The 27,952-nt window shown below is 35.2% G+C and overlaps 3 protein-coding genes across 4 annotated transcripts; 1 reads left to right on the top strand and 2 right to left on the bottom strand.

Annotated features, from left to right (window-relative positions):
• Window positions 1–27,952, bottom strand: LOC123660021 (leukocyte receptor cluster member 1 homolog). 2 transcript variants are annotated; one of them, XM_045595164.1, is made up of 5 exons: window positions 27,790–27,952; window positions 26,810–27,690; window positions 8,755–8,765; window positions 3,061–3,065; window positions 1–61 (listed from the first exon to the last, which is right to left on the bottom strand). In XM_045595164.1, exons 1-2 carry the CDS (start codon window positions 27,810–27,812, stop codon window positions 26,832–26,834), a joined length of 882 nt encoding a protein of 293 aa, XP_045451120.1. In that variant the 5' UTR covers window positions 27,813–27,952; the 3' UTR covers window positions 1–61; window positions 3,061–3,065; window positions 8,755–8,765; window positions 26,810–26,831. The 2 variants fall into 2 exon arrangements, with proteins under 2 accessions (XP_045451120.1, XP_045451121.1); XM_045595165.1 differs by lacking the exons at window positions 1–61; window positions 3,061–3,065; window positions 8,755–8,765 and adding an exon at window positions 980–1,017.
• LOC123660022 (peroxisomal membrane protein PMP34) lies at window positions 1,386–3,020 on the bottom strand. The gene is made up of 3 exons (XM_045595166.1): window positions 2,967–3,020; window positions 2,819–2,879; window positions 1,386–2,415 (listed from the first exon to the last, which is right to left on the bottom strand). Exons 1-3 carry the CDS (start codon window positions 3,018–3,020, stop codon window positions 1,694–1,696), a joined length of 837 nt encoding a protein of 278 aa, XP_045451122.1. The 3' UTR covers window positions 1,386–1,693.
• On the top strand, window positions 9,818–25,961 carry LOC123660023 (WASH complex subunit 5). Its single transcript, XM_045595167.1, has 11 exons — window positions 9,818–10,055; window positions 10,168–10,270; window positions 12,110–12,301; window positions 12,672–12,883; window positions 17,620–19,037; window positions 21,783–22,042; window positions 22,262–22,389; window positions 22,749–23,144; window positions 23,357–23,583; window positions 24,901–25,051; window positions 25,664–25,961. The coding sequence occupies exons 1-11, from the start codon at window positions 9,934–9,936 to the stop codon at window positions 25,803–25,805; spliced, it is 3,351 nt and encodes a 1,116-aa protein (XP_045451123.1). The 5' UTR covers window positions 9,818–9,933; the 3' UTR covers window positions 25,806–25,961.

The following is a 27,952-nucleotide window of genomic DNA, read 5'->3' as shown; positions in this document are numbered from 1 at the left end:
TTTTGTGTAAAAAAATTTATTACCCCTTTCACACATCTTTACGATATACTTCTAAATATTCCTTAAAATCAATTGTCATTTTCATGGAAAGTATTTGGTTTTCATCACAGTTTTGTAAAATAAATAAGACAATAAATAAACAAATGCAAACTTCATATACATTCACAGATATACATTTCATTATTTATGGACAATAAGAACATATAATACAACAATATTTTCGTGACAAATTATTTTTTTTTAATTGATACATATATCATATTAAAGCTAAGGTGGCTATGTACATATAAAAGTGGCTTATCTCCTCTCACTCTCATCTTGTCTAAGACCAATGACCGTACTTCTATTTAAACAATATATAAAATATGGGGATTATTACATATCAAAACCGAAGACGGGCAGCAGCGTCTTTGGTGCCACAAAGCTAGCCCTGCGGTCACCAAGCTGCCTGCCCAGTATGGTGACTATGGGCAAAACACATGAGTCCACTCCATTGTTGTGCGAACTTGTGGAGGCCTATGTCCAGCAGTGGACTGTATTAGGCTGGACTGATGACATATCAAAATATGCATTTACATTCGTTACATGTTAAAATAAACACGAAACTGATATAGTTGCAAATAGTCCATCCATCTATACATCTTCATAATTTATTGTCAATACTGTAGTTACAATATTTTATTATTCCATAAAACTCAAACACTTCAAATACTTACACAACTTTTATAAGTATATTATAAAATAAAATCTGGTAAATACGTCAGCTTTTCTAGCTGCAATACCAAATTGTTACATCTATATAAATATTAATGAATTTTGCTCAGCGCATAACTCGAGAATGGCCGATCAATCTGGCTAATTTACTTTTTTACTTACTTTTTTTTGTATGTTCCTTAAGCCCCACGGAAGGTTTTAATATTAAGAAAAAAATTAATTGTTACTAAGTATTAACTTTTGACAGAACGAAGACTGTCCGGGCAGTTAGTTTCTAAATAAAATTTATGTATGGCACAGTAATAAAATTATAATTATTATTGTTAATAGTAAATGATGACTCAGTTTTTCTCCTCTTTCCTTTCAAGAAATTCGTTATAATTAAATTATTCTATTTATATTTTACGTATTTATAAGTTTTTTTCTTAATTAACCTTTTTATCTTGTAAATATTACAAAGGTCACTTCAGATTAAATGGACTTTATTATTGTTTTTGTTTTAATAGTTATGTACAAAATCCACAAAAATTGTATCATTTAAGTTTCAAATTCATTTTCATGTTTGGTTAAGTCTTTGATTCTAAACACTACCACGAACATGCCCATAGCCAAAAACGGAATATCTTTTATATAAATTGTAGGAAAATCAGGTCAAACAATGATATAAGTGATCACTTTTTCATGTCATGGTTGCTATAATAGAAGCTATATAACAATTTGATGTACCTAGTCTAGCCATCTACATCTATAACAATTTAAATGTCTTAAGTAGAACTCTATACAAAGTATAATTTTGTAATTGTCTCCTCCCATTTAATAGAAATGATGGTTCTTCCATTACTATCTTTAGTAACCACACCAATGAGACCATAACCAAACCACCCAACCACCAATATAATTAATCCACTCAAAATATTAAACAATATTTACTTCACTTATAATATTGCTTTTAAATCTATTAAGACAGACAAAAATTAAACTAATGTTTTTGCAATTTTACTCTCATTATGGTCAAAACCGTATGAACAATTTTCTCATAAATTAAAAACATTAAAGCTGCTGTCATAACAGTTTGCAATAATTTAGCTTCCAAGCCACGAAACATTACTGAGGGATTTGATCTAATATCTTTAAATACAGGCTTTATACTTGTGCCTGCTCTAAGTCTCGATTGAACCAGTTGTAAGGGGTATGTTATGGTGGTTGCTATAGCCTTAGCTATGGCACCAAGTAAAAATGCAGTATATGAACTAAAATGTCCTTTAGATACTAAATGTCTTTTCAAAGCTTCATAAATCATAAACTGAATAGCTGGATTTGATACTAACAACAAGGATGGTATTGTACCTGACCACAAGCCCTTCATACCTTCTTTCTTAAAAATAATGTACAGACCCTCAAATAGGTTTGGATAAGAATACTTATCAAACTTCATTCTAGTGTTTACTACCCAAAGAGGAGAGGTAAGTAGAACATTAACACTACCGGCCAACATACCAAAAGCTAAATCTCCCAGTGCTGAACTTTGAGTCTTAGCTGCTTTTCTTAATGCATGGAATGTATAAAAATAAACAAAATTAGATATAGACAAAGACTGCAAAACTGGACATAAACCATGGTACAATGACTCAATACCCTCTTCATTTGCTAATTTGAAAAGAAGCTGTAGTGATGATCCACGAAGTTTAGGAGAGTCTTCAACTGAAAGTAGAATAACAATAAATTGGTAAAAACGCTACTGATAGTTAAAATTACTAATAATCAACATTCACTTTTTATAAATGTACTTTTAATAAATAAATTCATATTTTAAATGTCTCTAGCACATCACATAATTAATTTTAATTCATACATATATTATTTAGGAGAGTCTTCAACTGAAAGTAGAATAACAATAAATTGGTAAAAACGCTACTGATAGTTAAAATTACTAATAATCAACATTCACTTTTTATAAATGTACTTTTAATAAATAAATTCATATTTTAAATGTCTCTAGCACATCACATAATTAATTTTAATTCATACAATAGAGATATTCAGAATTATTTATGTATGAATTAAATATTGTTTTAATAAAATAAAACAGGAAAATAATTTTTACCTTGTATTCTAGATCGCAATATGTCTAAAGGATAAAATGTAGCCATTCCGACCACACTACCCTGAAATTATATTTTTTTATTTTATTAGTAAATAGGTATATTAAATCCATAATACAAAGATAAGTTATATTAGTAAATAATACAAACCGTAGCTCCAGCCATCGCGTGAACAAGCGTTTCATAGCTTAATAATGACGACATTTCAGTTAAGATAAAGAATTTATATTAGAACATGTATAACATTAACTTATTACTTTAGTTTTATGATTGTTTTAATTAATAAATTGACAAACTATTACAGCATAATTAAAATATACACTGAAATAAGAAAAATCTACAATAATTTCACCGAATTGCTTAAAATAAAAAATAACATTCGTTCTCATTATATTATGAAATTAAGCTTTATAATGTGCTCTTTGCTCTTTGAACCAATGTTCACTTTACTAGTGATGGTGTATATAATTATAATTGTACATTTTTCTATTTTGCAATTATGTTTTCCGTTTTCTGACCAATTACATAGAATTGCCTACATATAGAAATAATTCTCCCATTAAACAATTCCTACAAAATAGAAAATTATAATAAAATAAATTCTAATGCATCAAACTTAGAATGAAAAATCTATATAACAAATATAGTTTTCAAATCTATGTGAACTTTGGATAGGTTCAATTTAATTATGCGTAAAATGACTCTTGGTCTTGGTTGAATTGGTTGTGTCAATTTGAAATTGTCCGCGTTGGACCTATACACCTTCTAAGGCCCACAACACCATCGATCATGACCGCTGAAATTGCCATTCCACTAACGTAAAAACGCTGCGAGCGTTGTGGGCGAATTTTAATTTTTATAAGTAGAACGTATATTTGGGTGCTGCCAAGTGTCAGCTGTGTGCTTGAAATATGGTGGTTTGGTGAAAACATGCAGCTGTGGGAGTTATGAGTGAATATTTCGCATGGATTGGAGTGAAACCTAATTCAACATGGTTTCCCAGGAAATTATCGTTGCGTTTTTGCAAAATCGAAGATGAGATAACATTCTCTAATTGACATTGACAGTTGTTTTTTAAAAATTCCCGCCACGTTTTGATGAAAGCCAACTTTGACCCACCTATATTTTGTGAGAAATGTGGTCATAATGTGGTCGTGAACAGTGACGTCACCTTTGACGTCGAGCGATCGCTCGTGACGACCACGGGCCTTAAGAGGAACGATAGAATGGGCGCCGCGGGCGTTGCGGACCCTTAGTGGAGCACGGACATTGTCTCGTTCACGCCTTCACGTTCGATGTCTCATGTCATACATATGTCATTTGTCAGTCATGTCATGCAGTCATAAAATATGGATAGTTTTTTCCGCTTGCTTTAGCTGTGGTCAACACACGTGTTTTAGTGATCTTGGTGTCTTATTTCTTATTGTTTACAGTGTAAATAGTAGATTATTGTGGGATTAGTGGTTAAACTAACATTATTATTGTAGGTAAGTGTTTAATTATAATTGTGTTGTAAGTTTAGTGTATATATTTAATTTTAAAAATGGATCTCGATCGTCCTCCAGACCCGCCAGATACGGGTGGTTCTACTGACGATAGAATTACATCTGAATCCTCTTCCTCTCATCAAAATATGAGAAAACGCCCAGCTATTAACTCTTCCAGCGATTCCTCTTCTAAAAAAATTATTGTACATCCATCCACGGCTAGCCCGTCAATACAATCTCTTTACACACACCCATCCTTTTCCGAAGGCCCTAAGAGTTACTCTGATGACGACAAAGGTCCCTTCATTGTCCATGTTGCCCGTGAAACCCCAGACCCAGCCTCAGGAACTACTATTCGCGCTTTGAAATTCGGCCAATTTTTACACACACACAAAATTGGCTCGGTTGTGAAAGACGGCGTTAAAAATGTAGGCAGAAACAAGATTTCTGTTGAATTTATTTCAGCTCAAACTGCAAATGATTTCTTAAAAAATCCCATATTAGGAATGTGTAAGTTCAATGCTTCTGTACCGACTTACAATATAACTAGAATGGGTCTTGTAAAGGGTATTCCGGTTGACTGGTCAATGGAGGAATTAGTGGAGTCATTAGAGCTCCCATCTGGCTGCGGTTCAATTATGAAAGCTCGTAGGCTTAATCGCAAAAACATTCAGGAAGGCGTAGTCACTTGGGTCCCAACCCAGTCAGTGGTTCTAACTTTTAGAGGTCAAATCCTCCCAAGTAGAGTTTATTCGTTCCATACATCATTACCAGTTGAGACCTATAATTTACCTACCATACAGTGCCTAAATTGTTGCCGTTTTGGCCACATTAAGACACAATGCAGGTCACAGCCAAGGTGCTACAAGTGTTCAAAATCGCACACAGGTGAGTCATGCGACGTAACTAAAGAAAATGCCACTTGCTTACATTGCTCTGGTAGGCATTTTACAACCGAGAAGGACTGTCCTGAATACCTCCGTCAAATTAAAATTAAAACCGATATGTCCACGGATAACATATCCTATATAGAAGCATCCTCTCGCTATCCTCCTGTTCGTCGGTCATATGCAGAGATGACAAAGGAAATGTTCACTCCCCCCGTATATATTCCCACTTCCTCAACACAACCTCCTTATTCACCAAATAGGTCCTATCGTAAAACGGTAACGCATTATCCTCGTCCTGTAGCCGCTCTAGGCAAAGGGTACGATAAACAAGCCCATCAATCCATTGTAGGTGACATCCCTTCCTCTCTCCCTAATGGTTGTGCACTAAACAACCCTCAAAGTCCCCTAACCCCTTATAGTAGTAACCTATTAGAAAACCTCGTCCAAATGATCCTCAGTATTATTACTACATGTAATGATATGTCCTTACCGCCCAACGTTGCCGCATCACTTGCTCAACTCTTTTCTATTCTTAAAAATGGCCCCACTCAGCTTCCTTCAATGGAACTGTAAGAGCATCCGCCCAAAAAAACATGAAATCATATCCTTAATCAACCTGCATAATCCTGCCATTATTGCCATCTCTGAAACATGGTTAGTTCCAGGTTCTCGTTTTCGGGTTCCGGGTTTCTTCTGTTTGAGAGATGACAGAAGTGATGGGTATGCGGGTAGTGCCATCCTTATTCGGCACAAAATCCCCTTCTCCCAAATCCCCATATCCTCCCCCAGCCAGCACATCAATGCTGTTGCTGTTAGATCCTGTGACATTTCCTTTTTATCTCTGTATATTCCTCATCCTAGTCCTTCCCTTATCCCTGAACTCCGTTCTATCTTTTCCTCTCTTCCTAGCCCTGTTCTTGTCATGGGAGATTTCAACTCCCATCACACCTCCTGGGGATCCCACCTTACTGATGGTTTTGCTCTCCTGTTGTTGGACGTCTTTGATGAATTCAACTTTTGCATTCTCAATGATGGTTCACCAACTCGGAGAGCTTATCCTAATCAGAACCCCAAATCTGCTGTAGACCTTTCCTTAGCCTCCCCTTCCTTAGCTTCTATGTTGTCCTGGAAAGCCCTCCCATCCACTTTTGGCAGTGATCACTTTCCCATTATCCTTGCTATGCACTTACGACCTTCCCTGCCTTCTAACCCTATCCCTATTCATAAATTTAAATTGAATTTTTCTAATTTCTCTCCTTATGCTGAATCTGTTGATAGCATGATTGACATCCTCCCTGATTCTCAAGATGATGGAAATATTTTAATTTGTTATGATCTTTTTCTTAATGCTATTTTAAATTCTGCTAATACCCATTTTCCTAAAAAGCACCACTCAAAAACACGTTTGCTTTCCACCCCCTGGTGGGATGAGGATTGCAAACGCCTGGCTGAACTAAGATCGGAAGCAGAAAAGGCATACTCTCTGAACATGTGCCCTGAAAACTTTATCAGGTATCAAAAATTGGATGCCAAGTTTAAACGCTTGGTGTCAAAAAAGAAAAAATTTTGTTGGGTTCGCTTCTGTGAATCCCTTACTCCCCGCTCTCCTCCACGTCTAGTTTGGAACCAACTTAAAAAATTTCGCCGCTCCCTAGCCTCTGATAGCCTATCCTCTAATGATCCTTCTGTATGGCTTAATGATTTTGCAGACAAACTCGCCCCTCCCTTTGTCCCTTGTGAGGACAACATCTTTACTTCAATGCCAGCATCTATCTCGGATGAAATGGATGCCCCCTTTTCTTTTTCTGAGCTTCAGTGTGCTCTGAATGGATTGAAAGATTCAACACCTGGGGAAGATGGCATTCCATACTCTCTTATCCAAAATTTAAATGATAAAGCAAAACATTGCTATCTTAACATAATTAACACCTTGTTTATGACAGGAATCGTCCCGCAATCATGGAAGTCTCAAATTATTATCCCAATATTAAAACAAGGTAAAAATCCCTTAGACAGTAATTCTTATCGTCCTATTGCTTTATCGTCTACTCTGGCAAAAGTTACTGAGCACCTTTTGAAAAATCGCCTGGAATGGATAGTGGAAAGTAGAAACATTCTGTCTCCCTCCCAATTTGGCTTCCGGAAGGGTTTCAGCACAACTGACAGTTTAAGCTTACTCGCAACAGACATTCGATTAGCTTTTGCTAAGGGAGAATATCTTGTAGGCATTTTTCTGGACGTAGCGTCTGCATACGATAGTGTCCTTCTTTCGATACTCAGGCAGAAAATGCACCAGCTGAGTATTCCGCCAAGAATGGTTCATTTTATATGTAGTATGCTATCTTGCAGAACAATATCTGTGAGACATCCACTATTTGTGCTTCCTCCCAGATTTATCTGGAAGGGTCTCCCTCAAGGCTCTGTCCTCAGTCCCTTGCTCTATAGTATTTATACACATGATCTCGATATGTCTGTTGATAGCTTTTGTAACATTTTGCAGTATGCAGATGACATTGTTTTATATCATAGTTCAAATTCAGTAGAAAATTTATCTTTTCGACTTAACTCTGCTTTGCATTACCTAGGCCAGTGGCTGGGTGACAATGGTCTATCTTTATCGATAAACAAATGCCAGGCTGTCACCTTTACCAGGAAAAGAGTAGCCCCTGTCTTTGATTTGGTTTATCAGGGTGAGCGCATCAACCTGGTGGACAAGGCAAAATTTCTTGGTATAATACTCGACAGCAAACTGAATGGATTTTCCCACATAGAATATATTTCCAAAAAGTGTGAAAAATCACTTAATGTATTAAGAGCAGTATCAGGTGTATGGTGGGGTGCACATCCCTACTGCTTAAAATTAATTTATCATGCCCTTGTACGTAGTCATATGGATTATTGTCTGTTTGTTTTAGACCCTATTAGTAAGTCACTATCACAAAAGTTAAATAAAATCCAATACAAAAGCCTACGGATTATCCTAGGTGCCATGAAATCGTCGCCTACTAATGCCCTACAGGTTGAGTGTGTTGACCCTCCTTTGCAAATCAGAAGACAATTTTTAAGCGATCGTTTTGTCATAAAATCATTACAGCTGTCTTCCCATCCTCTTTGGCCTAAACTCAACAAGCTCTCCCAACTCTGCAACCCAAACCGGCCACGTTCCTACATTTTAATCAGCTACATCAAATTTTCAAACCTCCCAAATCCTCTCTCAACCTTTTGTATCAATCCCTTATTCTCTACTTCCTTCAAAGCCCTTACCTTCAATGTTCCTATCGTCACAGATTTGGGTCTGAAAAAAGGAGATCCTGGTATAAAGTTAAAATTTCAAGAAATTCTTCATCAAAATTGGTTAAATCATCATCATATATATACCGATGCATCTAAACTTTCCCCGTCCAGCTGTGTTGGTGCTGCCTGCTGGATCCCTAAATTTAAAATCATTCTCCAATTTAAGTGTCCCCCTGAAACATCTGTGTTTACCGGTGAAGCTATTGCTATACTGGAAGCCATCCTCTTTGCCCTCTCCCATGACTTAGGACCGACAGTAATTTTCACTGACTCACTAAGTTGTCTCTTAGCCATTAAGGAAAATCCCTTTCGTAGCAAATTGAAAATTTCTATTGTTTTTAAGATTAGAGAGGCTTTGCTCTCTTGCAGTCAAAAGGGTCTGCATATTCTGCTCGTCTGGATTCCAGGCCATTCAGGCATTGCAGGCAATGAGACAGCAGATTCGTGTGCTAAAGCTGCAATCCAAACTGGTATCCTTGATCACTACAAAAACTCCTGCCAAGACCTTCGTTCCCTAGCCAAAATCCATATGGACAAGTCCTGGAATTTATCTTGGAGTTCATCAAAATTGGTAAAGGGTAAATTTTACTCAAATATACAACCAGACATCCCAAGACGCCCTTGGTTTTCTCTTCATAGACATGCTCGTCGTTGGGTAACATCTAGCATATCTCGCTTACGTCTTGGCCATGCGTGTACACCTGTTCATCTGGCCAAAATCAGAGTTCGTGACCACTCATTGTGTGAATGTGGCCTTGACGAAGGCACGGTTTCCCACATCCTTTTTTCCTGTCCCAAACTCATCCGTCCTATATACGACATCCTTCCCCATGATATTCCCCGCCCTATAAATGTTCAATGTTTGTTAATGTTGGTGTTTAGTCCCTATTGTAGATTTTTGTGTAAATATTTTGAAATAAATAAAATTAAGTTGTAAATAAATCATGTGACTGTCCTAGTGTAATTATTTTGTAATAGTTTAGTTACTAACAGCTGTAGTCTTAGTTTAACATTAAATGTTTGTGTTGTTTTAGGTTATGGTGTAACAATGAAAGTCTGACTATTTTGCCTGTTTTCAAAATTAAATAGAGACTGTTATCTCTACTGCACCGACCAATTAATCTCCTTCGTGTGTTCTCCACTCTACGTGACATTGGCGGAATCAACCGTGCTACTTTGGCACAACTGAAAGCCATTAAACCAATCAATCAATCAATCAAAATATGGATATTTGTATTTTTTGTATTAAAAAATCAACTGAATATTTAATAACACCTGTAATTTGTTGATATTTTTTTCTCCGCTTATTGAAGATTAATTTAATTTTTACCCAATTTTATTTTAATATTTATTTAATTTTGTACTTTTGTAAATAGTATGGCGGATTAAGACATTGTTAGACTGTAATAAATTAAAGATCAAGTTGATATATATATTGTATTAAAAATGAGAGTATTTTTAGCGGAGGATAATGTGTGTGCTCAAAATTTACTTAAGTTGGTGTCTCATGGAAATGCTATTTTAGCTGAAATATTAAGACTTAAAGATCATATACCGCAGGTCTTTTTGTAAGTAGTATAAGTTGTTTTCACAAATTTTTGCTTTGTTACTAATGATATACAAATTCTAAGGAACGCAAATGCAATGAAATATATTTACTTCTGTTTTTGATGTTTACAGTCTTAATACTAAGGAAATTCAACAACAATATCAAGATGTAATAGTGGACTTTAGCTATTTTAAAATCTCAGAAGTACAGGATAAAAAAATAAACAGTAGTAATGTAAGTGACATACAATACAATTTTTATAAAATTTTATGTATGAAATACGTGGTTAATAATTATTCATCATCACATCACTTCAGCCTATCGCAATCCACTACTGGACAAAAGCCTCCACAAGTTCGCGACAAAAATTGGCGTGAAATCATGTATGTTGACCATAGTCACCACGCTGGGAAGGCGGGTTGGTGACCACAGGGCTGACTTTGTTGCACTGTAGACGCTGCTGCCCGTCTTCGGTCTGTACTTTCGGTTACTTGTATGGTTTTTGATGTTGATAAACACGGGCTGTTTTCCGCAACTCGACGTCTTAATGCGCCTTTTTTGCGTGATTGGCTGGGGGCACTATTCCTTCACGGAGCAGACCCTTCACGTTGCCGACGACCTCCTGGAGCGACCTCGGTGTCCCGAGGTGTAGCACCCTGTAGTTAGGCCGTTTCTTCTGCCTCCATTCACGCTCTGCATAGGGGGCTGTCTGTAACACCTAAATTGTGTAAGTGTTTGTTAAGCAAGGCATGTCTGGTAAGACCCCGACCAGTAGTCGGAGCTGGGCTCTCTCATAACCGCGAAGTTTGCGGGACAATCCTGGGTTGATCCTCAGAAGAGCTTCCTTGGTCTGCCAGGAGGTTAGGTTTGTCCAATATTCTTGTTGAATTACCTTAGTGTTGTGTTGCAGCTGGCTGCACAGCCATCCAAAAGATTGAGGCAGAATGGGTTCAGGTCCGTGGACCCTCATCTCCGATCCATTCCTCGCCAGTCGATCGGCCGCGTCGTTGCCTCGTGATCCACTGTGGCCCTTTATCCATTGAAGGGTAATGGTGTTTGTTTCACTTACCTTCGTCAGAGCTCGATGGCACTCGTATATTAGCCCTGATGTCATAATTTCGCTTTGTAGGGTTTGCAGGACCGATCTGCTATCGGAAAGTATATGGATAGGAAAACCCTGTACCTCTCTAGAATTGATTGCTGTTGTTGCCATTATGATTCCCATGCATTCCACCTGGAAGACGGTATTGTGGATTCCCAATGGCGATGAGATGTGGATATTCAGGTCTTCTGAGTGAACCCCCAGAACCTGTACCTGTTGATGTTTTTGACCCGTCTGTGAAGATTCTCAACTCTGGGGTTGAGGCCCTCCCCTGGGTCTTCATGTAATCGGATTCTGTATTTTTTATCGAATACGTACTGTTTGGGTATCCTGTCGGTAACCGCTTCAATGAGCGGTTCCCTGTTTGCCAGTTCGCCAAGTATTCCTATGTGTGTTACTTTTACGTTCCTCCATAGGTTTAGCTTCCTGAGTCTTACCGCAGCTGCTTCCGCCTTTTGTTGGATAAACAGATGCAGCGGCGGCAAATTCAGTAGGGCTTCCTGGGCCGCAGTCGGAGTGGTCCTCATGCAGCCCGTAGTCACCATGCAAGCCAGGCTTTGAAGTTGTTGTAACTTTGCTTCACCGGTGATTAGTCTGGTTCTCGGCCACCAAACCACTGCACCATAGCTGATAATTAGCCTGACGATGGACTGGTACAGCCACAGAGTGATTTTTGGGGATAGACCCCATCCCCCAATGGTTAGCCCACCATAAGTCGGCTTTTTAAGTTCCAAGGTGGTAGTGGAACTGTGTTATCCTTTATTCGCCTATTATGACACCCACAGGAAGAGAGAGGGTGACTATATTCTTTACTGCCGTAACCACACAGAACATAATAATTATTGTAACAATAATAATTATTCATTATTTCATCATCATCATCATCATCATCATCATCATCATGATGATTAATGGAATTGATGAAATAGTTATTGTTATTTCCTAATTATCATGTTTTAACTTTGTTTTAGAAACTGCAAGACTTGGATGATGACCTAAAAGAAAAATACTTAGAATTAATAACTCGTTTCTATTTACTCTTTGAAAATATTTACCAGTATATAGTTGACCTTAATGCATTTGTAGAACAATTACACGATGGAGCTTTTATTCAACAAACAATTGAGACAGTAATGAGAGACATTGAGGGAAAACAACTATTGGTATGCTATCCTATTAATATACTTATGTGTGTATTCCTATCAACATAACTATGCTCATAAATATTTATGGTCTATAAACGATAGACTGCAAACTGTCAAATTGTACTGATTGTCTTAGTGATGTCCAAGATTCTATTCTCTCATATAATAAAATAATGTCAGTTTAAACAACCAAACGGTTTATTAGGTTAATTAGATATATCTGTATGCCTCAAAATTAATTTTGGGAGATGCACCTATCCTCGGGGGTTTGTTCTTTCACCTCTGTGCAACATTTTATTTTGTTCAACTTCAACTCCTTAATTTAGGGGTACTAACCCCACTTTGAATCGGATGTTTTGATTAATGCATATTTTATAATCTATTTCAGTGTGAATCCTTGTACCTGTATGGTGCTATGCTCTTGCTATGTGACTTATATATCCCTGGGAATGTACGGGAGAGACTATTAGTTGCATTTTATCGCTATAGTACAAATCAGTCCCAGTCAAATATAGATGATGTCTGTAAGTTGTTGAGAGAGACTGGATACAATCAACAACAAAACAAAAGACCAACTGACTATCCAGTTGAATATTTCAGGTAATATGATTTAATTGAAATACTAGAGTACAAATGTGCTATTATGGGCTCCCAATGGCCCAAGTAACATGACATTTAAAAATGTGTATAAATATTCAGACCATACTCCACTGGCATAATTGAGTCATTAAACCTATCAATAAATCAATAAATATTTAAAATAAAATACCCACATAAATATGTATATCTATCTATACTAAAATTATAAAGATTTTTTTGTTTGTTTTCTTGTTTATTTAAAAGCGCTAATCTCAGGAACTACTGGTTCAAAATTCTGTTTCTGTTGGATAGTCCATTTACCGAGGAAGACTATAATAGTCTATACAGGGTGACTGGTGAATTACTATCAATATTTAAGGACGTGATATTTGACGATTATATATAACAAAATAAAAATAAATAAAACATATATATTCTAGCTTCTGTATACTTTATTCTGTACACGCGGACTTTACAAAAGCAAAAACACAGCAAAGCAATTAATTGTCCGACATCTTTAGTAGCCATCGATGACAAGAGTGATACCATATACAAAAATAAAAATTAGAGTGGATGGGCACAGATAAACAAATGTTTTTATTGTACTATATCCAACAAATATTAATAAACTTCTAAGTAAAGTTAACCAAAAGTTATCTCCTTAATTACGCGTCGTCTGGACGCCGTAGTTGCGCTGACGACACAAAACAGGTGTGTAGGTATAGGTAGGTACCGTCGGCCAAGAAAAGGGTGTTACCACCCTAAGGTTGAATGCCGCTTGCAGATTCATAGGTGATAAAGATTAGTTTCGCTTGCAGATCGATGACTGACAATACTGACATAATACTTCTATTGGCTTCTTTATCTGATTATTGATAACGATTATTACTGTTTGTAACGTGACATCTGCTCTTAGTCTGAACTTGATGGAATCAATGACGTCGTGAATTCAAAATTTGTAAATATACCTAGTTTCTGTAAACTTGTATTTACCAATATGCGTTCAATAAAACAGTTTATTTCAGGATAAGTTTTTATTATATTGTCAGAAAGAAAAGCTAAAATAGATTTATCCTTTTATTAAATTTTCACAATTACTGTTAAAATACTTAATATAAAAACATACACATAAATATAGTCATATGGTAACATTTAGAATAGGTTGGAAAAATTTTAAATTTAGAAACGGGTGTAACCGCCATTGGCTTCTATGACCTCTCAAAGACGAGACCTCATTGAACCAACAAGCCGTGAGCAGATACCGATTCCCCGCATTTCCTCCCAAATAGAATTACAGTGACTAATAATAGTTTGTTTGGTTCTTTCATTTTGATGCGACAATCGTTGGACCATAAGGCCCCAAAGATTTTCTATCGGGTTGAGGTCTGGTGATCTTGAGGGCCACGGAATTACCCTTACGTCAGTGTTTGAACGAAACCAGGCTCTTACGATCCTCGCATTATGAATTGCACAATTATCTTGAACAAAATCAAATTGTGGCACTTCGTTCTCCGGGGACTGTCAGTAGCATGGCATTCTGAAGCACGTAGATATAATTTACAGCCGTCGCTCGAGAAGCTAGAGAGCACAATTCTCCTACACTATCCGCACTCATCCAGCCCCAAATATTTACGGAAATTCGACCTGATTGTCTATTTGGGATTACATGATCATTTCTATACCGTGTTGAATTATATCGCCAAAGGTGAAGACGTCCATGTTGACTGGATTTAAAAGTTTTTTCATCACAAAACACTGTATTAGACCAATCAAAATTTAAGTGTTCTCTGGCGAAGCTCAGACGAGCAAGTCTGTGAGCATCCGTCAAATATATTTCCTTGGCGTAATGCATGTGGTGCAACCTCATGTTTTTTTTTTTTTATGTATGTTACATCAGAACTTTTGACTGGGTGGAGCGATTTCGACAAATTTTCTTTTAGTCGAAAGGTGGTGTGTGCCAATTGGTCCCATTTAAATTTATTTGAGATCTAACAACTACTTTTCGAGCTATATCTAATAATGCGTTTTTACTTGACGCTTTTTTCGTCGTCCTACGTTGTATTATACCGCACAACTTTCTACTGTCTGTGTTTTGATAAATCTTTTTTTGTTGGAAATAAGATAGTTTCATACCATGATAAGGAAACCAGGATCTGATGATGGGATCCTAGAGAAATCGAAGGAAACTCTCGAAAATTTGCAATAACTTTTTACTGGGTGTACCGATTTTGATAATTCTTTTTTTGTTGGAAAGAAGATATCCTTAGTTTAGTACCATTATAAGAAAACCAGTATCTGATGATGGGATCCCAGAGAAATCGAGGGAAACTCTTGAAAACCCGCAATAACTTTTTACTGGGTGTACCGATTTTAATAATTTTTTATTTAATCGAAAGCTGATGTTTGTCATGTGGTCAATTTTATTGAGATCTGATAACTACTTTTTGATTAATCTTTGATAACGCGCAGTTACTTGATTATTTTTTCGTCGATCTACGTTGTATTACTCGTCGATGTAATTGAAGTCGGTTTTTTTTTCGTTTGCGAGCAAACACAATTATTATTTTATTTATAGGTACCTATTGTAATATAGTTTAAGGTGTCATGTAATAATGTCGTATAAAAACATATCAATTAGGTTTACATCATTATTATATCTCTCTTTCAGTAATATCTTTTAATAATGAACCTTGTTGTCATTTGCGATGACAAGGAAACTAAATCAAAACTGGTTCACAACTTTCTTGGCCGATCGTACATTTAGTTATCGCGCGGTCGTTTACCTACGTCTAAACGCCGCTACGCTTTAACAGGGTATAACTCGAGTCATGCAAAAAGAACGCTGAAAGAAGCTGAAAGAAACTGGTTCGTTTGCGCATGGGTATACTCGCGCACCAAAGTACTACTGTTTTATTTTTTAATTAGGCTTTCACTGGCGGCTTCTTACAATGGTTATTGGAAGGTACATTAAAAAATACTAGACATACCTGTGTGAATAATTCGGACTAAATAAGTGTAATAATTATCACTTTACAAAATTACATTTTTTTTAAACATAAGCAATAACAAATTTTTTAATTATTGAAATGTCGTATTCATCGTATTATCGTAAAAATGTTAATTATCTGTACTCTCGATATTCGTATTTTAATAGTTTTTATGTGTTTAAAATGATAAATTTTAATAATAGCATATTTTTTTTTTTGTTACTTATAATTTAAAAAAAAATACTAAAATTATATACATATAATAAAGAAAAAAAAAAATCATACGTTTTCACTTTAAAAAAAATGAATAAATAAATTAACAAATAAATCAAAATAAATACGTGTACTAATTTTTACTATAATATAATGAAACATAAAATAACACCTTAACAATGACACTTCCAGTTGCGCATATTTCTGTTAACTTGTGTATATATGTTTTAAGCCTACCCTACATACTGTTAATTTCCTGTCTCGACTATAAATTGTTAATATATTGTGTTGCGATGTACCCAACATGTAATATTTTTGTTAAATTTTAGTGTTTGTAATTTCTCATGTAAGTGAATTGTATTCTTTTGAGAAATAAACGATCTTTAACCTTAAATTGATATTTGTTTTTTTAGTGAAATAAATAGTAAATGTAGTTTTACAAGTGTCCGTATGCTAATGTTTTGTAAAAGTGAGTGATAAATGCGGAAAAAACGTGAATTACGATTGACAGTGGTTTGTTTACCAAATAAGACTGTTGCAAAAAATGGACAGTAGGAAAAAGTTTTTTCAAGAATTGGCAACACTGTAAATACTAAATCGCCTTTGCGCATTTTCACAGCCAGCGTTCTTTTTAAATGGCGCGAATTATACGTTATAAATAATTTATCTCACTTTTCTATGTAATACTATTTCGTAATTAATTTACTTTTGTTCGCGATAGTATTTTGAGTCGACATCGAACTGTCCAACCAATAGTACACCGGCAAGCATGCGACACCGTGATAAACACGCCCGCCCCCTACCTCATACCACCAAATAGACCGAAAAATCGCTTCTGCGCAGCTTCAAGGCCAGCGTTCTTTTTACATGACGCGAACTATAGCAGGATATTTTTGATAAATAAGCATGAGCCAATCCCCGTTCATACTTTAACCATGGCTTAGGACAGGCAAAAATACCAAGATAAGCATAGGCCAATCCCCTTCCCCTTGTTTAATAATTATTACGTAAGAATCTAATGGAAAATATAATACACGTTTAGTTTGTTTTAATATTTATTTTTACTTGTACTTTTAAGGTTCTAATAATTTTTAGTTTTTGGTAGTAATAAACTTTGGTATCAATTATTCATCTTTACCGACATAAGATTTTCAGTCCAGTGGCTCAACACAAAAACAAAAAACTATTTACACATTTCAGTAATTCAATTACTATTGACCTACAATATTAAAATCATCAACGCATTAACGAGTGCTAACAAAGCGGGAGATCTCGGGAATTCTCGCGGTTGCTCGCGATTTTCCAAAGTATAATTTTAACTTTGGGTATTTTTGAGATCTTACGTAATAACTATCGAAAGGTCCTCCCACCCCCTAGTAAGAAAAAATAAGACATGGTCGACCGCCTCCTCCCTAAATCGTCTTAAGTAATAAATGAACCATATCTTATCTTGATATTTCCGGCGTATTTAAAAATGGAATATAATTATTATAATATATATAATTATAATTTTATAATAAAAATAATTATCATAGAATACATTGTATTATTTTGCAGCCGTGTTCCAATCAATAATGATTTTGTAGAAAAAGTTGTTGGGAAGTTGAGAAGCGAAGATATCTATAACCAACTTGCTGTTTATACGATTCCAGAGCATCAATCATCAGCTCTCGCGACACAGGCTAGTATGCTTGTTGTATGCTTATTTTTCACACCACATTATTTGCACAATGATACTACAAAGATGAGAGAAATTGTTGATAAATTTTTCCCTTGCAACTGGATCATTCCAATATATATGGGCGTCACCATGAACATAACAGACTATTGGGAAAATTTCAAAGCCGCTAAAAGTTCCCTCAACAATACTTGTAATGGAAAAGTAGTTAAAGAAATATATTCCAAAAGAGGCGATGCAGTGTCTTTGCTTATAAATAAATGTCATCTTCTGTTAAAAGAAGGCACCTTGACTGATGATTTTGTGCTAGATAACATTGGTAAGATAATTAATTTAATATTAAATTGTAATCATGTCTTGCGCTGGTTGCTGCTGCATAACAATGATGTAATATTTTTTGATAATAATAAAAAAAGCAAGCAATTAAAAGAATTAGTCATAAAGGAATCTAACTATGATCCACTGAAAATCCTCGAATTGCTCATAAGTACGGCAGAATTGGAGTTGAAGATAAGAGAATCTTTAAAAAGTGTACTCGAATCTAGAAGCGAAAATTGGAACAAAAATAAAAATCTCGCATTGGAGGCCATAACAAATTTATCTCAATTATTTTCTGGAGCTAACCCATACACAAAAGTCACAGAAAACGAACAACTAAAACTGTGGTTCGAAAAAATTGGTAAAAAAATATCTTCTTTAAACGAACCGATTACATCTAAAGCCGTAAAATCCGTCACCCAACTGATACAAGTACTAGATAACGTAGAGGAGTTTCACGGTATCAAGACTACTTCTACTGTCGTACAATTTCTTTCTGAGAGCAAAGGAGCGTTGAAGAATCTGTTAAGGGTAGCCTCTCTGAAGGAGGATTCTCTAGTAACGCTGGAAACAGTAGCTGATTTCAGTTACGCTTGGTGCACCATCGACTTGTACACGACGTTCATGCAAGACAGCATCAAAGAGAACCCTGCAGTCACCAGTCGGCTAAGAGCTCTCTTCCTCAAACTGGCCAGTGCTATGGAAATACCACTGTTACGGATCAATCAAGCGCAAAGCGATGATTTAGTGTCCGTTTCGCAGTACTACAGCAATGAACTAATAAAGTACATTCAAAAAGTTTTGCAAATTATTCCTGAAATGGTATTTAACATTGTTGAGAAAATCATCGAACTACAAACTTGGACTATCAAAGAAGTGCCGACGAGAATAGAAAAGGAAAAGCTAAGAGAATACGCGCAATTGGATCACAGAATGGAAGTTGCTAGGCTTACTCATTCGGCATCGACGTTCACAACAGGCAAGTTTTTAATATTATTTTTTACAGTACTTAATAGAACCCTTTATTACTACAACTTCGATGTCCGTTTGTTTCTAACGCGTACAAGTTATAGTGGTATAGAAACTTTCGCGCGAGGGTTGCAGTATTCGCACAGACTTTAAGGGTTGATGCTCTTTTGCATGTGTCATAGAATGATCTTTCGACAATTTTATTTTTTACATTTTATATTTGTTTCTATTCTTAACACAAAGACAATGGAAACGATTTCACTACGATAGTTTATAGATTCATAACTTCACTTCTAGATGGTAAATCCAAATGAGAAGCTCATGCGGTAAATTATGCGTGATGCGGAAACAAACATACGAAAAAAGACATAAAAATTCTATTCTCATTTTTACGTCTATTGTTCCCAAATAATTCGTTTTTAACCGACTTCCAAAAAAGGAGGAGGTTCTCAATTCGACTGTATTTTTTTTTTCTTTTTTTTTTATGTATGTTACATCAGAACTTTTGACCGGGTAGACCGATTTCGACAAATTTTGTTTTAATCGAAAGGTGGTGTGTGTCAATTGGCCCCATTTAAATTTATTTGAGATCTAACAACTACTTTTTAAACGGTTTTATTTAGCTCACCCCGTTTGTTTTATTTATTTTTTATTATTTATTCTTGGGTCAAATTTAGTAATTCAAATTTCACCCTCTTCCTGTCAACCGATTAATCTGAAATTTTGTATACACTTTGGATTTTGGTGACAATACAATTATGTTTATTCATTATCATTATAAATTCAAGATGGCCGCCGCTACAAAATGGCGGATAATTTATGTGTTATTAATCCCATCAATATGGGTATCAAATGAAAGGGCTCAACAAGCAGAATACAATATACCATAAAAAATTGAAATCCAAGATGGCGGCCGCTACAAAATGGCGGATAACGTAGGTTTTATCAATCCCATCAATATGGGTATCAAATGAAAGGGCTCAACAAGCAGAATACAATATACTATAAAAAATTGAAATACAAGATGGCGGCCGCTACAAAATGGCGGATAACGTAGGTTTTATCGATCCCATCAATATGGGTATCAAATGAAAGTGCTCAACCAGTATAATCAATGTACTATATAAAATTAAAATCCAAGATGGTGGCCTCTACAAAATGGCGGATAACTTAGGTTTTATCAATCCCATCAACATGGGTATCAAATGAAAGGTCTCAACAAGTAGAATACAATTTACTATGCAAAATTGAAATCTAAGCTGGCCGCCGCTACCAAATGTCTGATAAAAATTTTTTATCAATCCCACCAATATGGGTATCAAATAAAAGGGCTTGACAAGAAGAATACAGTGCACTATACAACCTCAATATTTAAGATGGACCTTGCAATAATGAAGCACTAAATGAATTAAACAGAATGCGAAATAAAAACTAAAAACTAGAAAATAAAAATAGGTAAAAAAACTTTTTAAGTTAAACGGTTTTATGTTAAACATACATTGCAATGTTTAAGATAAATGTACTAAAAACCAAAAAATAATAAAATAGATACAGTCGTGGGAATTATAAACATATGCATAGACTAGACTAAAATAAAACCGTGGGGCACGTCAATTGTCTACAAATTATCGACTTAATGTGCGATAGAAGAATCGTTTAATTCGTCGTTAAAATAGGCAGTTAGCCCGCAGACGGTGAGGAAATTACTTACTATTTTCTTGCTCATGGAAATTCCAATAGTTATACACTCCATGTAAATAAAAGAGATGTTTCAACTAGTTTATCGTTGGACATTCACACTGCTGGCTGGCGAGGAATCGTTTCACTGCTCGTAGTTTGTCTTTAATCGACAAAACATATGATAAAAGTACTACTCGCTCACCACTATGAAACCCTAAAACTCGCTTATAATCGAGCTTGCTAGCTTGTTTCCACATTCTAGCCCTACTTATCACACGTCCATCTTTGTCGGTTGAACAACTGCCTAATTATAGTGTAACTTTACAAAACAAACATTTTAATCAACGATTGTAGACAATTGACGTGCCCCACGGTTTTATTTTAGTCTAGTCTATGCATATGTTTATAATTCCCACGACTGTATCTATTTTATTATTTTTTGGTTTTTAGTACATTTATCTTAAACATTGCAATGTATGTTTAACATAAAACCGTTTAACTTAAAAAGTTTTTTTACCTATTTTTATTGAGTTATATCTAAAAATGCGTTTTTACTTGACGTTTTTTTCGTCGACCTACGTTGTATTATACCGCATAACTTTCTACTGGATGTACCGATTTTGATAATTCTTTTTTTGTTTGAAAGGGGATATCCCTAGTTTGATACCGTGATAAGGAAACCAGGATCTGATGATGGGATCCCAGAGAAATCGAGGGAAACTCTCGAAAATCCGTAATAACTTTTTACTGGGTGTACCGATTTTGATAATTTTTAATTTAATCGAAAGCTGATGTTTATCATGTGGTCACATATAAATTTTATCGAGATCTGATAACTACTTTTTGAGTAATCTTTGATAACGCGTAGTTGCTTGACTATTTTTTCGTCGATCTACGTTGTATTACTTGTCGATGTAATTGAAGTCGGTTTTTTTTCGTTTGCGAGCAAACACAATTATTTCTAAATATCTCTTACGTACATCGGCCAGTTACAACTTCATTATATGTATGTGTTAGTTTTCATCCTTCGTTGTTTTGCCTAACTACATATTACAATTAACCTTTTTATTTACAGGAATTTTGGATATGAGGTCAACATTAGTTGGTGTTATAAGAGTAGACCCTGCACAGTTATTGGAAGAAGGCCTATTAAAAGAATTAGATAGGCATATAAGTCAAAAGTTTTTCGAATTTATCGAGCCACAAGTAAAAAAACCTAACAATTTAGTACCTAGGCTTCAAAAACTAGCGGAAAGTGTGGACGGTTACAAAAGATCGTTAGAATATATTCAAGATTACATAAACATTCACGGCTTGAGAATTTGGCAAAAGCAGGTAAAATTTGTATATGTTCTTTGTGTGTTAAATATATATATATATATATATATATATATATATATATATATATATATATATATATAAAGGTATTATTGCATTTTAAAAGGGGGGTTAATATCCCAAAATACTAGTCAAGTCAAAAGTTTTATCATCGAAAATATTTTTTTTATTTCACAAACTTTTTCTGCTATTTCATATAGTTTTGTGTTATCACAGGTATCTGCTATAGTAAACCAAAGCGTGGGAAAGGAAATAAGTATTCGCAAAGGAGTGAGCCTGTACGGACCGTCGGCGGGCTTTATGGGCAGCCTGGCGCGACAGGTGGCGCAGCTCACTGACGCCAGGTACGTGTCGCCTGCTTATGTATACATATATATATTTACACACTAGCGGACCCGGCAGACGTTGTCTTGCCCGGAAAACAGCTAGCAGCGCCGAATCCAATTAGATAAAAACTGCCCTATTTCCCAAATTGGACCAAATTAGAGATGCTTACAAAATTTGATAAAAATTGGTTCAGTAGTTTCGGAGTTTATCGCTGACATACATCGTTACACGAAATTTATATATATAAATATATATATATATATGCAGTCAAATAGAAGCTTCAATTTGGGCACAAATTTAAAATTCATCGTTTACACTTAAACAATATTTCCTTATGACAAACTAGAATTAAAATATTATTAGTTTAAATTTACAGAGTCTGCGTCTATATAAACATATGCGCTGCTTGGTTTGACGTTAAGAACCATAACGAGGTCGTGAACACAAAAACCTTTGCTAAGCTGAACAGTGCCATCGGTGTGGTCGGTCTGCACGGCTTAGATGTTTTATACGGACACATGATCAAGAATCAACTGCAAAACGTTCAAAGTATATTCAGGAGTTCTACTGACAAGCTGTCTTTGGGCCACTTGGATATTAAGGATTTGGACCAGGTCGTAACGAAGGGACATAAAATATTCCAGCAGTTGTCTGATGTGATAGTTCTCATAGGAACATTACAGCTTTTGAGAAAACACATTGCCTTTCAGTTGAACACGAGTTGTAAGTTCGACTCAGCTCACTTAGAAGCTGCCTTGCGCACTATGAATGAGTAAGCATTCCTATAAATATTCTAAATATTGGTAAATATATAATTAAACTTGTTACTAATGGTGATAAATATACGTCCGGATGACCTGATAGTAAGACGCTACCATTGCTTATGGCCTGCAAATACCAGAAGTATCACAAGCACATTGTCGACCATGCTATAGAATAATAAAAAATTTAAATGAAGATTCTAACGTTTAACCAATATTACAGGTCCTTGTTAAATGAAATTAAAAAATCCAGTAAAACGGAGTCAAAAGCGATTCCAGTAGCATTGATGAGAAGTATAGAGGAATATTTGATTCGTTGTGGGATAAATGAACCTTTTGACAAAATATATGTAAAAAACGCTCATGAGCTTGTGAACTCAGACATGGCACGGATCATGGCAACAATGTTAATAGCACAATTGCCGAAGTTGCAAATATGCTTTAACACTGGTACGTATTTAAGATAAACAATCCCATACTTTAATTTTTTTTTTTATAACTTACATCTCACACAATTACAATTAATTTCGAGCTAACGAATGGCAATCACAACTGATTTCTTTGAATTTGTTTTCGTATTCCTATTTGGTTGACTTAAATATGTTACTAAGATTGTGATATTCACATTTGTTTTATATCCTGATGCTATTTATGTAAATCTCTCGATGTTTCTCGACAAACACAACTCAAAAAACCCAAGTGTTGTCAATGACCTAAACTACCACGCGGTGCTAATAACTTTCGTAGTTTCAGGAATACAGATATAGATATTTAATAAGTACTAAAAACTTACATAATATTTATTAGATTCATTTACTCTTATTGAAAAAAAAAATGAATCATTAGGCATTGTAAATTAATCGCTAAGTAAAAGCAATCCGCACTCAGTCGCCGAGCGCGAGCAAGATCCAAGCCGATAGCTACTATAAGTGACACTATTTATGTAACACTATTAAAAAGACTATACGCGGTGTTTTAGCGATGTGTCGTTACATTGCCACTCATGTCATATTTCTCATTTGACAGCCCCTCAGTATTTCTAGTTATTAGTTAGGGGCCATCCATAAATTACGTCACACCTCAAGGAGGGGCGAAAAATGGCAAAATTTGTGACGTCATACTAGGTAGAACTCAAAAATGTGATCACCTGTAATAAAGACAAGGGTGGGATCAAAAAATCGTGGAATTCGTATGCGTAGTTATCGATGATTCCCCAGCATTAACATAAAAGTATCCTAAAATAGTTTATTAGCGTCGCGTTTGCTTATTGCAATTTAACATACCCAATAATTCCTGCTCTCAAATAAATAAATCTCAAATAATTTCGGTTATGTTATATCAGTTAACAGCTGCTCTGGTGTACTGATGTGTGTGCCTTGTACACCTCTCGACGCAGGCAGTTTGCGGGTTTGATTCCCGCTCTGGATGGATATTTGTATTTGTACAGTTATTTCTTTTCGACTTGGATGTCTGTTCTTGTGAGTCTCCTCTTCGTGCCTCGGAGAGCACGATAAGCTGTCGGTAGCAATTGTTATTATATACCTCTGATAGCCATCGTTACTCAGTGGTACGTTAAGCTCCGATCACGGTCTTATATACAGATTGTGCAACGAACGATAATCCTTCTCGTACATGGAGAAAGTGACTTATACACAACATTGTCATGCACATGCTACAGGTTGAATCGTTCGTTCGTTCATATTAATAAAAAGAAATTCTAACATATGCAACATAATAAACTTACTAAATTTCATCTGTTTGTTACAGGAGATTTATTAACGAAAAAACCTGGAGAAAACATGGACGGTTATCCATTTTTAGTAGGCATTTATACTTTATTACGTCAATCAAAAACAGAAAATATTGAACTTTTTATTGATTTCTTATGCAAATATACAAAGTCAACCACTATTACAAAGTAAGTTAAAAAAAAAAGCTAAGTGTAATAAATATTTTGATATGATCTTTTTTTACGCTGGTAATTTAATTCTTCTTTAAAATTTTACTGATACAACAATATAGAACAAAGTCAGACAAATGCAATAAGACAATGAAAAAAAAAAAAAAAACTTTTTGGTCATATTTATTTTACTCTTATGCAGTGTAATGTCAGTACATATATATTTGTTTTGTTTTATTATATAACTAGATTGGCAAACAAGCGTAAAGCTCACCTGATGGTATGCGATTACCGTAGCTTATAGACGTCTGCAACAAGAAAGAAGCATCGCATGCTCGTTGCCGACTATTCCCTAATTCTCCCCAGTAGCTCCGGTCACCTTACTCACCAACAGGAACACAACACTGCTTGAAATTAACTGCACTTAACAATACTGCTTAAATTATTTAGCTGTGATCTTCTGTAAAGTTGAGGTACTACCGCAGTTGGGCTGCTCCAAGTTTTGAGCAGGAAATTTCCTGCTGTGCCCTATCTCAGTTAAAACTGAATAGGGCACATAATATCCAAGTAGCTTTAATTAACATAATTAGTAAATAATTATGTTAAATTATTATGTGTCTATTTTTACAGGCTAAAATCAGCAGAACCTATCACTGAAAGCCTTCTAATTGTGAGAATGTTGCAACTATTTTGTGAAACATTTAGTTACTCTTTCGAAAAATTGGAAGACAAATTACCGATCGTTCTGTTGACTCAGGCGCCACCAAAATAAAACTAAAATGAATTAATTTAATAATATATTTTGTTATATAATTATTAATAACTCTGTTACTTTAATTATTATTAAAGATATATATGATGTTATGATTATTTGTAACATTATTTCTTTGATTTTCACATACATATATGATTGTAAATTAGTGGCACAGTTGCAGTGTTTTTTTTTACCTTATTGGGCCAAATTACGTTTGCAAAGCGTAACGTGGGGCGACCTATGCTGCGTTTCAGGGATTGCGCTAAGCGTGACATGGTTGCATTTAACATTGATCGCAACTCTTGGGAAGACCTAGCATCGAACCGCAATGAGTGGCGGAAGACCATCTTCACGGGTTGCAAAACCCACGATAGCACCTGGTTCGAAGAAGACCTGGCACAAAAGCGTGCCAAGAGACACAATCGCGAGGGGGCTCCTCCACCTATGAATCCCCAATATGTGTGTCCAAAGTGTGGACGAATGTGTTGTTCACGGATTGGCTTATTCAGCCACAAACGGCGTTGTCGCATAAATAACACAGACACTGATTAAATCATCTGTCAAGATGTTACAGGCCTTATGATGCAGTGTTTTTTTTTAATATATTAAAATAGTCCAGTGTATAATATTGGAACTACATAATTAAAATTAATGCAACCCACAACAATTTTATATATTACATAAATTTTATACTTTATTACACACATAAGTATAGAATGTTGTAATTGGACCTTTCCAATTACATTCCTTAAGTTATCAAAAAAGTGAGTACAAGTGAGTTTTGGCATGAACAATTATTGTATGACAATATGTTTACTTCACTTCTGTCCCTTATTTCTACCACTTGACTTAAAATTTGTTTCTGCACAGGTTGAAAGTCAACAATCAGTAGTCATGCCAATATTTATTCCAACTTGATAAAAATAATAGGTCAATTTTCATAGCTTGATTACCTATGGTAGTTAGAATGTCTTTATTTTAAATATACTCAATTTAAGCGGAGTTAGGTTATTAAAATATTTAGCAAGATCTGTTAAACCTAGATTATCTATAATTCTGTCTAGCAAGTTCTGGATTGAATTGTGAATTATATTTTGCTTTCACTTTTGGCTGTTCATCGTTCTTTTGGTTTTCTACAGGGGTACCATTGAGTTGAGATAAGAACATCTTTGTTTTGTACTTTTCTTTTTCTTCACGTCTTAACCGTGCTTCTCTAAGTTTTTGCAGTTTTAACTTTGCATCATTTGGGTTGTTATATTTATGCTTTGACTTAATATCTTTTTTCTTTTCATTATTTTGTGAAATTTTTGCTTTATCCTTACTTTCAGAACTGCTACTTGTAGGTTTATCTGAACAGTATTGTTTGAATAAATTCATAGGATCTAAGCGTTGCTTTGCTTTCCATCCAATTTCTCCATCTTTTTCATCTACAACTTTGTCCCTAGGTTTACCATCTTTGTCTCTTAAAATAAGTTTTTCATATGTATCCTTTATTTCACCAGACCGCGAAAACCTTGTCAAGTCCGGCGGTACAGTATACCAACTTTTTTTCCCTAAAGCTTCATTTGTATCTTGACCTAAATATGTTAAGTACCCAATTTTCTTTTCATACTCTTCAGCTTTTTCCTTGATTTCTTTATCGTGTTCTTTGTTCGTTGTTTGAGTAGCATGTTCAAGATCTGCAAATAAGTTTATATGTTCGTGTGCTGAAGGCCCCTCTACAACTTTTTGCCGTTGAATATCAAGATCTAATAGCTTTTCTTTGCTTTTTAGTTTTAGTACATTAAGACGAGCTTCGCGGTTTGCATTTTCGATTCTTAATTTTTCTTGCCTTTCTTTATCAGCTGCTTCAGCTTCGTCTTTTCTAACCCTCGCAATATTTTCTTTCGTCCTTACATGCCATCTGTAACACAAAATTTAAAATATTCCATTTTTTAATGTTTTTAACAGCTATAAAATTATGAATTTATGATTATTTATATGTTGCTATTTTTGCCCTTGCCTTTTCTTGGGAAGAATATTCATCACGTTTTTTTATGATTATTTACGAATTTTAAGACATAGAATCACTGCCCAAAAAATTATTTGTCAACTGTTGTCAACAAAAAACACAACAGAATTCGCAGATAAATTATGGGTGCGTTCCACTGAGCGACGACAAACCG

The sequence above is a fragment of the Melitaea cinxia genome, chromosome 14 (assembly GCF_905220565.1).
Source record: "Melitaea cinxia chromosome 14, ilMelCinx1.1, whole genome shotgun sequence".
NCBI classification, from domain to species: domain Eukaryota; kingdom Metazoa; phylum Arthropoda; class Insecta; order Lepidoptera; family Nymphalidae; genus Melitaea; species Melitaea cinxia.
The sequence above is the reverse complement of the archived record's forward strand: the minus strand, read 5'-3'. Positions and strand labels throughout refer to the sequence as shown.